General features: G+C 39.9%; 3 protein-coding genes across 3 annotated transcripts in view; all 3 read right to left on the bottom strand.

Moving 5' to 3' along the window:
• The window catches only part of wipf1b (WAS/WASL interacting protein family, member 1b), a 170815-nt gene that overhangs the window by 127561 nt on the left and 24406 nt on the right, over nucleotides 1-18848 (bottom strand). The window lies entirely within an intron of this gene.
• Nucleotides 1812-4700, bottom strand: LOC306965153 (uncharacterized protein; the record flags this gene model as incomplete). Its single annotated transcript, XM_079559396.1, has 7 exons — nucleotides 4610-4700; nucleotides 2649-2788; nucleotides 2437-2547; nucleotides 2319-2349; nucleotides 2191-2241; nucleotides 1947-2018; nucleotides 1812-1870 (listed from the first exon to the last, which is right to left on the bottom strand). The coding sequence occupies exons 1-7, from the start codon at nucleotides 4659-4661 to the stop codon at nucleotides 1812-1814; spliced, it is 516 nt and encodes a 171-aa protein (XP_079415522.1). The 5' UTR covers nucleotides 4662-4700.
• LOC306965813 (protein FAM161A) lies at nucleotides 4927-8002 on the bottom strand. The gene is made up of 4 exons (XM_079560371.1): nucleotides 7604-8002; nucleotides 6975-7246; nucleotides 5961-6125; nucleotides 4927-5786 (listed from the first exon to the last, which is right to left on the bottom strand). The coding sequence occupies exons 1-4, from the start codon at nucleotides 7694-7696 to the stop codon at nucleotides 4970-4972; spliced, it is 1347 nt and encodes a 448-aa protein (XP_079416497.1). The 5' UTR covers nucleotides 7697-8002; the 3' UTR covers nucleotides 4927-4969.

Genomic DNA, 18848 nt, shown 5'->3' with positions numbered 1-18848 from the left:
ATTTAATCTTATTTCAACTATGGTTACGTTTCCAGTTAAGTTCATTGATCTTTAAAGAGTGATGAAAGTTGAAATGTCACTGAAAAAACAATGTAAGATTAGGCTACTTTAGAGGATTAGGATAAACTCACTTGCTTTGGAAGTTAAAAGAGTTTTGGTTTTAGTTGTTTGTATAGTATTAACCTTGTTTAATGTAAGAGAAAGCTAAATCAATACAGCAAACTTCATAGTAGCTACTGGACTTGAGAAGCTTTTGTAAAGTATAAAGTCTTGGTGATAAGAACTGCAGGCAGTCGTCACTGGGAAATCCCTAAGGTATGAAGGAATTGCCAAGAGCTATATTTGGGTCTGTTCCTGTCAGAAGACTCTCACCCCACAGGCTGATGCCCAATGTTTGATGATTACTAAAATCAGCCCACACCAAAGTCACACCCCCTCCCACAACTCTCAAAACAATGACAATAGTTTTACACACAATGTTTTATTGTAGTAGAAGGTAATAAGTGAAATGTTTACAGAGAAAATGTTGACACATGAAATCACTTCTCATCACTTTCCATTAATGTTTGTTATTGTAACCACATGTATTTGTTTTGCATACAATATGAAAATAATAACATATAAATCTTTATTTTTTAATATAATATAAGAGTTATAATATAGATATAATAACTATAAGGCATGAAATGCTAGTTTACTTTATATACAGTATTACTGATATTTATTATATTATTAATATAATACAAATGAATTTATAATAAATATATATATATTTCTCATAATGCAATAACATAATACAAATATATTTATTAGTAGCTTCACATTTATAAATACGGGGACAGCTGCTGATCCATAGCTTCCACAGCTGTAGCTTACCTCATGTGGTTAAATGTTTAGATTAAATGTTTAGTGTTACTGGTACTCAAAGTGCACTCTCTGGTGCAGCAGAAAGTCTCTCAGCTTCCACAGCCTCAAGGTTTCTAGTTTGAACGTTAATCTCTGAGTGAGGACAACACCTTATAGACTGGCTGTAAAATGATCTGATATTTAGGAAACTAACACTTCAATGTGCGAACATTAGACTAATGAATGTGATCATCAAAGGGAGGGCTTGACATTGACACAGTTACAGTTTATCGGCCAAACACAGACAAATGATTGGGTTAAAACTAAAGCTACATTGAAAGAGTACATTTTACTGTATATCACAGTTGGGTTGTCAAAAAATAAATAAAAATCTATATTTAGATTGCTACTCGCTGAAATGTCAAGCCCTTTTTAAAATTAACACATACAATCATGACACAGTTGCATACAAACAATCTTCATATAAAGGTTACGGAGTGTCAGATGAAATAATAACTATGCAGACTTGCACTCATTTGGCTCTGTTACTATGTTGTATCACAGTGGTTCCCAAAGTGGGGTCCGGGGCCCCCTGGTGGGCCTCAGAAGCACTACAAAGATTTTTGTTTGAAGATGTTCACAAACAAGTTCATTGGAAAATATTGATTTTGAAAGTTAAAATACATTAATTAAGTAAAATGTACTACCACAATTTTAGCTGTAAAATACTTTGGAGTAAATTATAATTATTGGGGGACCCCGTGAGCATCCCGGATCGATAAGGGGGCTGATGTCCCGGACTTTGGGAATGACTGCTGTATCACAATAGAGTACTTTCTGCATACCCCCTATAGAAGTGGCTAGAATAACTATTCAGTGAGGAGTAATAATGAAAAATGCATAAGCAGTAGTTTGCTTGAGGTTTGCTTTGCCTACCTCGGATTACAGTGTAAACGTCACTTTATTCACACTTCAGATGGGTTTTCACGCATCCTCTTCTCATTTTTCCGATTACACAGATATGCTACAAAAATGTAAGTCAGACACTAAATTCCATATTTACGGAATCTATTTTTAACAAATATGTAAGAAGAGCCTACCTGAAACAGTAACCACTGCAAGAACCAGGCAAACACACAGGGCAAGGAAGGCAAAAAGGTGACTGCGATCAGCTGAAGGAAAAAGTATTACTTCATTTAACAACTAAATGGTCTAGAATGTGCATACAAAAGGCTATAACATCCAAATAATTAGTAAGTATAATGCATTTCTTACATTGCACTGATTTAACTAGTTGTGTGTCGTAATTCATATCTTTTAATGCAAACAGCATAACATGGTTACCTTCATTGCTGTGGCTCTCAGAAGCTTGACGTTCAGTTTGAGTGCAGTTTGCTGAAAACGAAGACGAAAAGTTACCATTCATTTTAACCTGAGAGCACTGCTAATTTAGAGATCACAACAAAACTCACCAGCACAGACGACCTTAATGGGTTGCTTCTTCTCAAGGGAAAAAGAGAAATCTTTTAAGTTCTTGTCTACTCACACAAATCAAAATAACAAACAAAACTAACCCTTTGAAATACTTACGCAGCCGAGTTCGTAAGTAATTTTTTCGATGCATTCTGATGTGAACAGGGAGGTAGCAGTTTTGTTCAGAACCCCACTATCCATCCCTTTACAGTTGGCCAACACAAAATTCTGAAGATCAAAAGTGATAGGCTTTAAATCAACCATGGACAAACAAGGAGAATATAAAACAATATTTTAAAACACTAATCGGCTATTGAGCTAATACTTACAGTGCCATTGTTCCATGACTCACATTCACATTCTTCTGATGGCGGTTGCTGCATTTCGACTTGGTAGTGTGTGTATTTACCATGTTCAATGTGAACAAAGCAGTGAGGTACAGGCCCAGATATCGCGAACTTGTGTGCAACTAAAACAGGAAACAAAAAAAATTCACATTGTTTTTCAGGTTGACATAAAAGACTCTAAATGGACCAACGCGGACGAGCTCATTCTTAGTTATCCAGGCACAACAGGTTCACAAGTTTTTAGAAATTCATGGTACCAAGGCATTGTGTTTCCCAACCAGGGGCACCGTGACCCCTGGGGCAGTACCTGAGCACTTTGCAGAGGGTATTTGTAATTATTGCAGATTGAAAGTATAATAATTCAATATAATGAAAGTTCAAGATAGTTCAAGGAAAGTAAAATGTTTGAATGTGAAAGCAATTCAGTTTTGTTGATCACTTTCTAATAATCGGGGGACACGCCCTCGAGGCCAGTGGAACTACAGTACATGCAAGACAAAACTGGTTGGGAACCAGTCAACAACTTAAGAGTCTACATGCAGAGGCGGATAGTACTCACTTGAGTAACTTTCTGAAGAAATTGTTCTCATTCTTCTTAGAGAAGTTTTTATCATAGGATGCTTTTTACTTCTACTTGAGTAAAATTATAATGAAGTGTCCGTACTCTTACTTGAGTAAAAGAAATAGTTACTTTTTCTACTGTAAGTTTGTAAGTTGAATTTTCTTTGTAAATATTAGACCATTTCCACATGATTTTATGCTTTGTTTCACACCATTTACAGCGTCATTGAAAATAAATCTATTATTAGATTTCAGTTAGTTACTCAGTAGCCTATTCAAGGAACATTTTCTCCAATACTTTTTTTAAACTTGAGTAATTGTTTGGTTCACTACTTTTTAATTGTACTTGAAAAGACCTTACTATTAATTCAAAATAACATTACTCTTACTTGAGTTAATATTTTGGCTTCTTTACGTTTTCTCATTTTATTAGTTTATTTGACAGGGACATTGCGCATTAATGAACATTTCTGTAAATGCACATGAATTAGCCAAGAAGGCTATTTTTCATCTGTTGTCCACAGACCCACCTCTGTCTAAATAAACAAAACTATGCATAATCGCTGAGATGACGGTAAAGCTTACAAAACAGATTCCTACCGTACAGCCATCCTTACGGCAGGAATCTGTGGCACAACATCGCCAAAGAATAGACCTGAGTCGTTTGTTCCCCATGTCTGAGATTTCAGCTAAACAACACAAAACGAGCACCAGTATCGGTCTGTTCCATATGGGTTGATTTCCTGACTGTTGTCTTCCGCTCTCCGGATTCACGTCACGTGACGATAACGCGCAAGTGTGACAAAAATGATGAAACTTCTCGGCAACAAAGTATCAAAACTATATAACGTTGCATCTCTGTTTTACCGTTTTAGTCACACACAACGACAGGCCCATGCTGTACTCAAATAGCCTACGTAATTCATAGATACAAAAAGGGCTGATAAAGCTTGTATAAATTATAATTTGGCAACTCTAAACACCATCTGACCTTCGCCTTTAACCTATGATAGTGAACACACGTTCTGCCGTATGTGTAGTAGGACCATGGATCTAAGTAGGACACTGAATCATAATTCGGTTTGCTGATGCAATATGATGCTGATGCAGATTTCAAGTATCTACTACAGTACGTACAGTACGCTACTACAGGGGGCGCGCCCAATCTCTGCGCGTTGCCATTTGGCATTAAAAATAATGCGTTTACAACATTTGATCTTGTAAATCACTTATATAGTTTGAGTGTGTATGGTGTGAAACACTCAGCCTGGTGATGCAATTATGCCAATGCGAAATCAAAACTATGCTTAAAATTCAAGCAAACAAGTTGCTTTAAATTCCTATGAAGCAGTTGAAGGAAAGTGTTTTTAGAAGTTACTCACGCATGAGCAAAAGTGCCATCATGGTGCAACACAGACGCGGAAGCGCGACCATCTCTCCTCTGCGGCCACGCTGTAACTGATGATGAGCAATAATAACCGGTAACATGGGGGCATGTAGCCTACGTGCGCGTCAGACCTAGCGTGATTCATGAGGGAGGGAGGAGCAGCAGCATGAGGAGTATTTACAAACATTCTCAATAACTTTTTATGTTCAGAAATTACAACAAACAAGATCATATAACTTATTTTATTGAAGCACAAAACACACTGTATGACATATTACAGACGACTCAGTAGATGGCATATAGTAGTATCATAATAGCCTATATTGATTGAATGCAGTACACTTCTTTGGACTCTTTACACACTAATGTAGTCACTTTTCTCTATGGTCGGTTGGAGTGGTGAACACATATTACATGCTGTGGTTCTAAGTGGGTCGATGTAAGACCACGGTTTCTCTTTAACCATTTCAATTGAAACCTCAATCTGTTTCTTCACTGGTTTGGATAATGGGCATTTTGAGGATTTTTCCCCATCAGGTGCTGTGTTTTCTTCCTTGACCGTCTCTGTTTCCAGGTCAGAGTTTGGATCACTGTGTCCCTCTGTGACTTCTCGCTCCATTGAGACAAACTGAGACTGTGGGACTGCATTGTATTTTGGGCCGTACACTGACCTGGGCATTGGTCTGGCTTTGAACTGGCGTGTCTCGTCTCTTGGACACAGGTTGCCAAGCTCTGCCACTATCCTCGCCTCCCTCTTCCTCCTCTCTCGCTCCAGAAACTCAAATTGTTTGGTGGATTCAAAAGGCTGCTTAGTTGGGTTACACTTGCCCAGAATAGCGGGTCTTTGGCTGAACCTCTGGCTGACCACTTCGTAGAGTGGCAGGTGGATGTGAGTAGGGGCCGGTGATGCCCGAAACTGTTTTTTGCACTCCCTCAGTTCTTCCAGCTCTCGTTTCAGCATGGAGTTCTCCAGCTCCACCTCCGAACGTGTGCGTACCTTGTGCCTCTTTCTCTCCTCCTCTCGCAGCATCATCTGAAATGGTTTTGGAATGGTTACCTTAGACTTAGCCTTAGCTTTGACCCCACTTAGACCTAACATTTTAGCTTTGAGGTTCTTGGATTGGAATCGAAGTGGCCTCTGCTTCTTTGGCTCTTCGGGGCTCAGCATCAGTCTACGAGGGAAAACAAAAATCATGTAAGTTAGTTTACCGTTATTTGCTTCGTTAACAGCTTCACAACCCCTGCTTTAAATGTCCTTGTTGCAAAAATACTTAGACACAAAATGTACTGATAAAGCGTTTCCCCTCAGCCAGGAATATGTATGAAAACATCTTATATTTACCAACCTGCCAAAAGTAGTGTCTTTTGCTGTTGTCATTTGTTGTTTGTCCATCTCCTCCTCTCTGCACTCCTCTGCACAGAGTTCAGACTGGTCTGAGCCACTGGAGGTGTCATGAAAGTCCAGCTCCTCCTGAGAGTTGATCCTCTGCAGTCGTCTCACTGGGCCATCACTGGAGATTGTAGAGTACGCTATTTTTTAACTAACATTACAGTATTCAGAATACAGTATACAGTCATGGGCAACTAATACATAAGAATACCAGTTCTACTCATTATGTTGCTTTGTAATGTATGAGATCTTTTCACATTAAGTGGCTGATGAGGATGTGCTGTATAATACAGCACAATAAAGCCTATATACAGATGCGAGTAGTACCCACTTACATTTACTCAAATACATGTACTTGAGTATAACTTTTTGAAGAAATTGTACTTCCTTTAGTTTTAGTTTTATCATACAGTACTTTTTATTTTTCTACTTAATTAAATTGATCTGTACATTTTCCACTCTGAGAAAATATTTAAGCAGCAAATGCTTCATTTTTATCTAGAAAACACATGTAGATCGTCTCGTGCAACTTGTTTTTCAGAATAATTTAGTTTTTCTGTATTTTCATGCCATTTTCGTGGAATTTTCTTTGTAAATTGATTTTTTTTTTTCACATAATTTCTACCGTCAGTGAAAATAAATTTGACTTTTCCCTCAAACAGTTACTCACAGTACTGAAGTAACATTTTCTTTTTCAAGTACTTTTTTACTTTTGCTTGAGTAATTGTTTCCTACCTTTTCCTTGTACTTGTATTTCGAGGTAACGTTACTTTTACCCTAGTAAATATTTTTGGCTTCTCTACCCACCTCTGCCTATATTATGGAAGAACAGTGTTGGAAATGTATTTGGTATAAGATATATTGTAAGTACTTAACAGTGCCACCTGCTGGGTTAAACTACACATCACATTTTTAGCAAAACGTGTTTTGCGTATATTAAATTCAATGTAAGAGATAAGAGGCACTCCACCTGAACAGTCGTCGGTTCTGTGTGTTGCTCTTCGCTCCATCACCCTCCCTGTTGTATCGTTCTACAGCCTGGCTGATGTACATGCGCTCCAGTTCGGCTATGTTCCTCAGGTGTGCGCTCTTGAGCTCCTCCAACCTCTTGTAGTACTCCTGGTTGGAGAAGTAGACCTGCTGTTCCTGCTGCTCCTTCTGCAGCCCGTAGATCTCCAGAGAAACAGAGCTGCGGATGCTGCCTCTGCCTTTGCCCTCATCACCGCTGTCTGCACATCGCTCCTGTGTTGAAGACGAGAGGGAGAATGTGACATAACAGAGATAATTATAATTATTCAACTTCAGAGATGGTCTGCTGTTCTTACATGTTTTACCACTACTACAAATAGCATTTAAACCCGTATAAACCTTGTAAATCTTGCCACTTGCCCTATACCACTATTTATTATTGATTTGCCAATTTTTCAGAGGTACCAGTTGCAATTTCATTAGTTTTCAGATTAAAAAAATGCTGCATAAGTGCATGAACAGAAAACATTTATGAATATTGGTACTGCCTACATGAAGAGCATTTAAGAAGGATAATTACCTGGCATTGCACATTACTGTAAACTGCTGAACCTACAGTTCTGAACTCACCTCACAGCCTTGAGACGAGTGCTTGTTTTCTCCTCTGTACAAAGACATCAGCTGTTTGTTTTCCAGCGAGGTCGATCGATGAACCGTTGCCATTTTCTTCTCAAAGCTCAGTTTCTTTATACAGTGGGAGCCCAGTTGCTGGAGCAGCGCATTAGTGAGGATGTGCAGTCTCCCACAGACTTCACACACTGACCTGTTTGTGCAGCAGCAGAAAAGATTATGAGACGGAGGCCTTATCCCATTATCACCGGGAGGAGTGGCGTTTTCTCCGTCACCAGGGTGCTGTTAACCAGATGAGCCATATGGTCCGAAGGCTTTTCACCTGCGAACGTGAAGACAGCAGAAGATGTGGATCCTCCCAAATCTGATTGGCATATTAAGTAGCTTAAATGCACCTGTTGCAACCAGCAAACGGTCTGCGGCAAATGTCAAGAAGTCAGAACAACAAATATCAATGTCAACAAGAGCACAACATGTTGCTAATATGGAGCAGTGGTTCTCAAACTGTGGTGGTAAATCGAGACCATGTTAATTTTGCCATTCATTCTCATTTTCCCTCTATTCTCCCTTGATCTAGGCCTGGATTACTTGGAAGGAAAAATACGTGTTGGTGTGAAAAGCTTCAGAATCACTGCTGTATAGTCAGTGACTTTTAGTCATCGACATGTTGGTCAGGATTTGAAAGGTAAAAATAAGTTTAAGTTTTATTTAATTTAATTTGCTGTTCAATTATATATGTAGATCAATTCAACAAATGTGAACATGTGTGGATATGGTCTGAAAAAATTGTTTAGTTTTGTGAAAAATGACTGGGCTTATACATTTTACCTCCATGTTTTTTTTTGTAGAATAATTTTCGAAACAGAGAAATGAAAGTAGTGAAACCTCCAAGTCCAAGTGCTTTAATTGGTTTACTTTGACCGTCCGCTACTGTCATCCCAAGTCCCTTGACCTCCTGTAACTCCAGCATGTCCCATCTGTCTCCTGTCTCACTCCATCCATCCAGCCCAGAGCCGCTCAGCAGGAGTCATTAGGAACCCTTGAGAAAGGATGAGAGTGAGTTAAGGATATGCCAAGGTTTAGCAGGCAATATCCCCATAAAGTTACATGCAAAATGAGTCTTCTTCAAAACCCTTTAGTGCCTATTTTTCGAGCAGCAGAAAATATTCTATATAACAGTAATGGATCATGAGCATCCAAACATAGCTAGCCTCGAAAGGAAGAACATGCAGCTTTCAACACTATTCAAGTTGTTAATTGTACTTATTTTAAATACCAAAGTGCAAAATTAAACACGCCAAACAAAAAGCAATACTAAAACATCTAAAAGTTAGGTCAAGTAAAGTCTTTTGACAGGCTGTACACGATATGTGTCCACTAGATGGAGCCATTTAACAAAGCTTTTCTTTAGTAGTGACCGTGGACACAGTTCCATTGCTGGGACTTGCAACTAATATAACCTAACAGTGTGACCCTCGAAAAACAGAGCTTTTTAATGGGTTGTTCAGATAGTTATTTAATGCGGATGAAATAACAATTTACCACAACCACTAACTAGTCTACTACCACTACAACAAATAACAAGCTCAAACATCTTTGCCTTTGACTAGAATAATCAATCATGATTATTAATAAAGTTGATCTGAGTGTGATTATTCTTGATCAGACAAACTGAGATTTAATTTCATCGCTCAGAGATGAGTTCGTAACTCACCTGCTGCATAGGTCCAGCCAGAGGGCAGCATGGCCGCGCGCACAGACGTGCCTTTGTGCGTAAACGTGTGGGTCCTGTTTCCACTCGGATCCTCACTGAGCTGGCGTCGCATGAATGGTGCAGTGTTCAAGCAGTGAGTGGTAAAGCAAACAGTCATCACAATCTGGCCACTTACTACGACTCACCACACAAAATGTTTTCTTCGTACTTTTTTCATAAGAGCGTTTGATTATGTGTTTGTTTTGCGTCCTCTGTTGGCAATAGCAAATGGCTTTACTCTTGTACTGTCTCTGGTAAAAAGCAACAGGTGGATGTTAATTTACCGATACTGTATTGTGTCTGTCTTCATATTCATTTGCCTTTGCTGGTCCAGGCATCACGTGAGTTTGACAGCCAATGGGAAATAGGCAATAACAGGACAATAAAGAGTAGCCTACGGTATAACAGTAAATTCAAATCAGGGCAGATGTTACTGTGGACTATTTCACCAAACACAACACATACACTGGCTATTCTGACAGTTTTAAAATAATCAAAGACAAATTTTAGAGCCTTTGTTTGACTCTTTATTCATTTTTTCCTATACAGCCTAAAACCAAATACCAGTCTTTTTCACACATAGTCAAATGAGTTGAGACCCTACTATTTCTGAGACGCAGCAGATCAAACAGTTGAGGTTGGGAAATCCCCCGGCCACTGATTCTCTGTCTCCATTCATTTCACAATGAAACTTTTGGCAGTTGAAGGCGGGGTGGACGTAAAATTTGGTGGAGCTCTTGTGGGTGGAGAGGCTTTATAAGTGGCTAACCCCCCCACTTCACAGCAGCTAGTACTTCACAACATGTTTGTGTTTGTGCCTGGTACTCAGTCACCAGGCCCCGCTCATTAGCTCCTCCAAACCACTGCTCTCACACAATCAAGGCTTTGAATGGGAGGTTAATTGCTAGTCTAAATATAAACCTCAGTTAAATGTTGCTTCCACCCAAAAACATGTGCAAAATACATGTGGTTTAGAGGAACATTGAAACTCAACATGTCTATATTGCATAACAGTTTTGCATACTGATAATTCTTGGTGTGTGCATGTGTGTGTGCGTGTATACTGTACGTCATTGTGAATCATTATTAAAATCATAAGAACCAGGAATGCGGAAGTTTCATAGTTTTATAGTTCAATACTGCCTATATTATGGCTTCACCAAACCAGTGTATAAAAATAATACTGTATATTCTGGAGAAATAGGGGTCTTTCTGTTTAAACATGTTCATTTCACCGGTGACTCAGTCTGTTTGGGATATTTCTACCCCCAGTTCCCAGCCCTTTAAGGCATCAGTGAATTTCAAAAACACTTCTATCATAGTATTTGTGTCCTTTCTCTCTGTGTTTTTTTGTGTGCCCATTTTCAAAGTTTTTTTGCTTTCCTCTGTGCAGCTTCTGTTTATATGAGGTCACGTCCTTCTTTGGAAAACTTTTGCTTTTCACATTTTCCATCTTGGCTTTTCAACCCCATGTGGCTATGTGCTTCAGCCAAACATACAGTATCATTTGCTTTATTCAAATTAAAAAAATCACTTACCGGTATGACAATAAATCATTTACATGCACAAGCTGAATGGTTCCCGTTTATTAATGTAAAAATTCCTGGCTGAGAGCTTACAGGAACTCTTGAGCAGATTACCCGGAAAGCAGCTTGTTGTGTGGCACCGGGGAGCCACAGTGTAAAATGTGTGTCATTGTTTTGAATGTAAGTTAATGAACTGACAAAAGTACCTCTGTCAGAGCTTTTTTTTTTATTTTTATTAGGATTATCTTTATTCGGTGGGCTGGCAAGGTGGATTGAGTGTCTTGCCAAGGACACAGTGACACCAGTTTGGGATTCAATTCTGACTTTTGGACACATGGACACGTGCTCTGCCACCAAGCCACTGTCGCCCCAAGCTTACAGTTTCCCATTCTAACACTAACCAAGCAAGAATATTAAATATGTTTCCTACCCATGACAGTACACAGAAATAGTCAGGTCATTTTCAAAGATCATTCAGGGATTCACAACTTTAAGAGCTTGAAACCTATTGAAAAAAGTGTCCCTGTACTTTTGAATATATGGTTTATGAACATATCCCCATTTCAGAACACACTAACAATTGGACCAAAAGGGAATTGAAAGGGTGCATATTGTGTACAAATCCTTCACTGTGGCTGCTGCATTGGTGCGCTTTGGTGTGTTTTGGGCCTGTCAACAAAGCGACCTTGATGTTGCTCCAGAAGCTTCTCTCATCTCTTCCTCCAATTCCTCCAGTGTGGACAATACGCTGCCTACAAACATATTCATCTGAGCACACAGTGGACCTGCCAGGCCTAGTTCCTTGTCTCAGAAGTCCACTGTTATAGTTTAGTGTTCTGTAACAGGCGTATTGATTTTCATTTTGTTAACGTCACAGCGATAGTACAATCACACATGCTTTGATCTAATGGTGAAATCTGAATTACTTCTCTTTAGCTTTGCGGTCTTTTGCAGCAAGCGGTTGGTTTTACAGTTTCAGAAAATCAGAACCGCTTTTGTTCCTCTTTTACGGGGAAATAGCAACTGACAAACTAACCAACCGTCTTTCCTCAGACCACTCCGAACAGCAACCGGTTTGTTGTCACTTTGGGAAGTTCAATTTGTTCAATTTTCATGAACAAATGTAATTTATACACTTCTGCAAGTTCATGTTTTGTTGTTATAATAATGATAAGTGACCTGTTGTTTCAAAAAGGGCTTCTGGGGAAAATCCGGCAACACAACCAAATAAGTTGATGGGGCGGACACTGAGAGTAAAGGAGCACACGTTATACTTTCTTCATATATTTTTTAAATTATGTACACAGAAACCTGTTCCGTTTTGACATTTTTACTTAATTGGCTGAAGGGTCTTGAACATGAACCTGAAGTGTGCGAGCTATCCACGGGGTTATTCTGTGGGAGCCCATTGCCAGCGGCATACCAGACTAAATGCAGCCGCCCAGACATGTCAGTAGCAGGATACATTTGCAGAGTCTTTTACTGCAGTGCACAGGGAGCTATAGTTTAGCATTAGCCTGTCTTCCACTCAGTCATCACTTAGCCTAAAAGTATGCAGGACCTCTCGCAGTTATGCAGGTACAGTAGGTCTCACATTTCTGATTGCACCGGGCAGATATAGTTTCCAGAGGTCACCCATAGGACAAGTGGTATCAGAGTTCTGCATTCTTCTCACTGTGGGCTTTTTATATCCAGGCAGATTTTTTTGGCTCCATGTTCCCCGAGCTCTCACTTTTCCTTTCCAGGGTCTGTTGTTTTCTAATAATCCTTTGTTTGTTTGGCAGACCGTTCACCCCAGTGACAAATATGCATCAGGGTCTGCAGTTGTCACCATCAAAATACAATTAGCTACAATTATATCACTAAATGAAACATGCATTTTCCCAACAATAGGCTGTGTTGGTTTCAAAAGAGAGGTGTTTAGGTCAAACAAACTGGTAAGACTGGTACTAGCCCCTTAGATATTTACATTGCACATTGACTGACAAACAAAAGGTGATAAAGGATGGGACTTTAAGCACAAGGATCCCACCCATTTGACATACTTTTACAATAAGGTATCGTTTGTTTAAAGTTAGGAGGCTCCAAATGTGCATATGTTTCAAAGGTCAAATATATGTGAACGTGAGCCTTGTGTAATATTTTGTGTAAACAGTATTGCAAAACAATGTTCGTAGCAACTGGTAACCTTTACAGATATCTCTTAAAACTTTTCAGCTTTGTAAAAAGTGAAACTATTGTAGTGTCATACAAAAGAGCTTTGCATTTTGGGCTCTGTGCCGTGGTGACAGTGGAAATGAGGTATACTGATGCCTGGGGAGGTGCCGCTGTGTGTTCACTGTGTCTCAGGGGCAGGGGGGGGTGAAACCTGCCATGTCCCGAGTGACAGAGTTCCATAGACAACCACAAAAGCACGCACCCATGTTCCTATTTCTGAACCATGGAATATGCAGACCCGGAATATACGCTGGTTTTATGAAACACAAATGATCTTTTTTTATGTTGACTATTGTATGCTGTATCTGAAATCATATCATGCAATATTGGAAAAGGAATTTAATGGTTAAAAAAAAAAACCCGTGAATTACTCTCCAAAATACTGACCTCACTTAATAAAATGCATCTTCCCTTGAAGTGATATTTCAGGATTTTTGACATAGTTGTCCAGACCCAGATAGCAAAATTGGTATGGCCCAGATGTGGCCCACATCAGACACGTTGATTTGGCCCACATACCGCGTGGATTATCGGCCATAACGTGGTCCACATCCGGTTACCACATCTGGCCCACAATAAACCCAGAACAGGTCCGACTCTTAGCCAGTAGTAAACCAGATTATTCAAAGGTGGTCCAGACATGGCCCACTGATGGTACACATGTGGTCGTCATTTGGCCCAGTGGAGTACCACACGTGGACACATTTTTTGGCCCACGTCTGGCCTACATATCTCACTTTTGGCTCACGTTTGGCTCACATACCGCGTGGATTATCGGCTATAACGTGGTCCATATCCGGTTACCACAACTGGCCCACAATGAACCCAGAACAGGCCCAACTCTTAGCCAGTAGTAAACCAGATTATTCAAAGGTGGTCCAGACATGGCCCACTGTTTGCCACCATTGGCCCACAGATGTTTTGCCATTTTTGATATTTTGTATATGGGCCATATTTGGTTTGCCTCTGGTTATTCCGGTTTAAACTATCCTGGAACTGCCAAGTCTTTGTCATAAGTGGCCCATATATGTGTTTTCATTAATGGGCCATAGTTGGTCATTTGCATGTGGGCCACATTTGGTTAACTGCTGGTTTATCTGGAGATATTGAGGCCACACGTGCCATGTCTTTGCCATAAGTGGCCCATAAACGTTATTCCATTAATGGGCCATGTGTTGTTTTGTTTTACATGGCCCACTTCTGGTTTACATCTGTTTCCCGCGGGCCACACCAATGCCACAAGTGCCACATCTTTGCCTGATGTGGGCCACATCGGCTTGCTATCTGGGGAGTGTTGTTGATTTCTGGAGATTTTTTTTATTTTTTATTCATGCAGTCCTTATATTTGGAGACTTTAGTGGTGCTAGGCTAGTGCATGTCTATGATAACTAGTAGACTGCATCAAAAACCTCTTCAAAATCATTGGGTAGTCCTCCAAACAGAGTCGGTGTTGGCCCTTCAAAAAATCCATGCGGGGGCCCGTACGCATCCCATGGTTATTCGACGAAGAGCGAACACATTTGCGGTCAAAAACAGTTCCACTGAGCAGTAGTGCAGATCAGAAGTGGAGCATGATGACCTCAATTCAGGCCCGGCCCCCTGTATGAGAACCACTAACCACTAAGCCACTGTGAGACTGGGATTTAGGACGACTACTACCTGCACCTGACAGTTATTTCTGTCTGACCACTGAGAATTAGCCTGTGAGTTGCCCAATTTGTTTTAGACTGTGCACGTTCAGAGAACCAGAGTTACTATAAGATGTGAGATGCGACTGCGGGGGCCCTAAGCAACTTGCATAGTTTGCCTCCAAATGTTGCCATATCTGATTTGTAGAAAGCTCCTATGTGAATTCCACGTGTAGTAATGCTGCCGCAGGTAAACAAACTACTGTAGATCTGGTAACCTAGCAGATCACTCCGCTGCTGTGTAGCTTACAACCAGGAAGCTGATGCTGCTCAAATATAAGTGCAAAATGATAATATTTCAAAAATTATTCCGTCAACACAAACATTTATATTGGTAGTCTGGTGTTTTTAGTGATTTACCTCAGGTGCGCTGTGCTTGGGTCAGACAGTTTTTAATGCAGGCTACAGTTATCATAGACATGCACTAGCCTCGCACTAGCCTAGCACTAATAAACTCTGCATGAATAAAAATAATAATAATCTCCAGAAATCTACAACACTCTGGATGAGGCCATATGTCAAAAATCCTGAAATATCCCTTTAAATAGTTGCCTTTATCTGTAAAGCAGAAAATGTTCAACAATCCTCAGGGCTTACACAACCCTTGTTGTTTTGAGTTTCAAAATCAAATCCAATTTCAGCACTCAACATCGCCACTCACTCAGTCACTCACTGCGGAATGATCAGAATGTTATGACATCAAGTGCACACTCTTCATATGACCAATTATTGGTGCCAGTAGAATACTTCCTTCTAAGCAGCTCATTCCAGCAATAGCGCTGATGGCAGTCATCATGTGCAGTTAAAGAGTCTTTCGGTGGCTGTCATCAATGCTTTGACATTCACTGGTTGGAGTTTCTGGAAATTCCAGTATTTGTGTTGAGGCTGCCATTAACTTCTTTTGTTGGCTTGCTTGAAAATTCACTATCAAAAGCTTTTATGATTCATGGCTGAAAGAAAATGTGAAACATGATATGGATGCAAGTGGTGGTTAGAAGAGCATGTTTATCATCAGATAAGGCTGAGAAAGTACATACAGCGCGACCACATAGGAATGAATTGAATGAGTCGTTACTTGATAGCACTGACACAGTTACCGTCTGCTAACCCTCAAAGGATGACTTCATCGGAAACAGTAAGTACTCGCTGTCAGAAGGTTCTGTAAAGAGTTGTGAATGGGTATTTACTTTCAATAATTTCTTTCTGAGGTTGCGATGGCATGCCGCCTTGAAGGCCAGATGCCTTTCCAGACACAAACATCTCTCTATATATGCACAAACATGAATAGATGGAAAACATAGGGAGGGCTGTAAAATGTCAATTAAAACAGTAAACAAACTGCTTTTTTTTAATGTCTTTTATTCAATGCAGACCAGAGAGTCAGAAAGTCGAAGCATTGAGTATAGATGCTATTCATCCATCTGTGACAGATCACTTTGTCCTAACTCTTGGCCCATCTGGTAACAAGACCATCCCCAAACCATTTTATTCACAGCCATCTCCATTTCCAAAGTGAATTCAATAAGGTGGCTAAGTAGAGAATGATTTCTCATGGAAAAGTCAAGTCACGGTCCATTTACACAGATGATGGATTTGACTCAAATAACGTCATCCTATTTTGTATTCAGCAGCGTGTCTTCTGTACGGATGTCTGTAGTAGCTCAGCAACTCAGTCTTCACTCGGAAGTCACTCCTGCGGTTGGAGAAAGAGGATGTGTGCAGTGCGTCAAAGACAACACAAACGCGTGGTGCTATTTCGACACCCGGATCATGAGAAGTCGTGTCTCATGACTCCCATGAGTAAAACATTGCACATGATATCAGTATTTGGAAAGACATTTTTCGCTGAGAAATACTGGAATTCTTACTGACCATAAAAACATACTTCAAATAATCCTGACCTCAAAAGCAGACCTCAAAGCTGTCTGGTGCTAATGATTAACTGTTTAATGTTCTTGAGGAACATACTTTCTGCACAAGTTTGGTATTATATGTTGACTTTGGGTAATAATCTGCTCACAGCAATGCCCACCTGGAGACTCTGATTCAATGCACTGACCTTCACGGTTCTCTTTAGTTCATTTTGCTAAACTCCAAAAAGTCTTAACTTCTCTTTGTTAAAGCACATGCCAACATACATGCGTTTTTTGCGATACAAGTAAATCATTGCAGGAAATCCGGACTCCAATGCCAAATAAACTTTCTTTCTGTTTCAATTTTGTGACTGGGTTTATGTCTATAATTAAAGAAGAGATTCTAACTCTAATATGTAATGTTAAATACTCTTCAAAAGCATATAAAGAGGTGTGTTGTTTCAGTTATCTTACATCTATGTCCGTTTCCATCTTCCGCACTCAAAACGCCAGCCCACATTTCGGTGTACGGCACAGGGAGACTTTCATGAAGCTCCTTCTGTGTTTTAAGATCAAGATATGGTACCTTGACTTCCGCCAAACTAAACTCTTGAGATCAACTTCCTGTGCCCCACTTGTCCTTCTTGTACCGGCAAATCGCTGACATCTTCATGGCAGTATTTGAACTAGTGATGATGAGTCGGCGCGCTGTCTGATCTCACTGCTCCAATCAAAGTGCACTATAGAGGCCGGGTCTGTGCCACGGGAGCCAACAAGCAACACTCGGGACCCAATGTCACACGGCACAAGGACATCGCTGCCAGGATCTCCAGGGCTACAAAGACGTTATTGTTGCTCAAAAACAAATCACAAATGGCAGGCCAAGTTTATTTGCAGGACTTAATGATCACTAAAAAGTAACGTGTTAATATAATGTTAAGTGTTTCCCAGGCGGAAGAACATGGGCTACAATTACACTCAACACAAAACAAAAAAGGGAAAAAAAAACATAATTATGAAGATTCAGAGTAAGGTTCAATTCTAATCCAAACGTAACACATAACAAGTGTTTATTTTTCAACCCCATACTGTCACTGTTGTTGTTCTCCATATTGTTCAGTGTTGGCTTATATAGAGTCGAGAGCAGCACTCACTCCATCCAGCCTCTTTTGCAGAATATTTGTCATGTCAGGAGGTATTATAAACATTTATGTGAATCTCTGTCTCCTTCACAGTGACTTTGAAGAACAATGAGTTGCTGGTGGAGATGTCTCTGGAATTTCCTGAGCCTTGGAGCCATTTTGCACTGCTTTGTTGCGGTATCGTCCTGCTAGAGGGACATCTCTGGTGGAATGTTGTCTGATGTGTTTTTCATGGTTCAAATTGCTTCTTCAAACCTGTGAAAATGAACGCAGGGCTATGGGCTTCGGAAATAGCCTGACATCTATCACCTATGACATAATTCACACATTTCAACGCAAGTTTCGGTTACATATTCTTTATTCACGTATGAGTGTTCACGTATGGCCCACTGCTTATTCCAACATGCTTATTCCGGAGACAAGGTGTGGCAAGTTAACTAAAAGCAGCAAAACAATCATTGCCACCAGTTCAAACAATATTACACCATCTAAACTAAACAAAAAATTGAAATAATGTGCAGATGCCTCACAGGTTTAGCGACATTAATGACACTTCTTAGATACAGTTACTTGTGATCTCTCTTCTCTTTTACTCTAAGCAGCCCACATTTCCCCAAAACAAAGAGGAAGCCACAGAGACGGTCATTGGCTAATTCAAGCATTCATTCATCCTGATCACCCTAACTGTGACTCACCTTGAACTGGAATAACCCCAGTGTCTATTCTGTAGAATACAGTGTTATTCTGTGTTATGTATGTTTTATGTTGCACGAGTGTGAACCTGTTCTCAAACAATGGCAATAAATCCAATTCTGATTCTGATCAGTTTCAGATGCATGCTTGACTCTTCATGATATAAATACACGAGTTAAGTGCAAAACAATGTGTATTGTATTGCAAATAAGTAGCCTACTAACCTTTATTTAAATAGCACTTTATATAGCAGTTTATTTCTCCTTTTATATGAACCACACACACACACACACAAAACTATTGCACAAAAGATTTTTTGACAAGTTCTCCTATTTCAAAACCTCAAAACACACACACAAAAAGCAACATTTCT

The sequence above is a fragment of the Gobius niger genome (genome assembly GCF_951799975.1).
Source record: "Gobius niger genome assembly, chromosome: 7".
NCBI lineage: Eukaryota > Metazoa > Chordata > Actinopteri > Gobiiformes > Gobiidae > Gobius > Gobius niger.
Note: the sequence above shows the minus strand (reverse complement) of the source record. Positions and strands in the feature narration are given on the sequence as shown.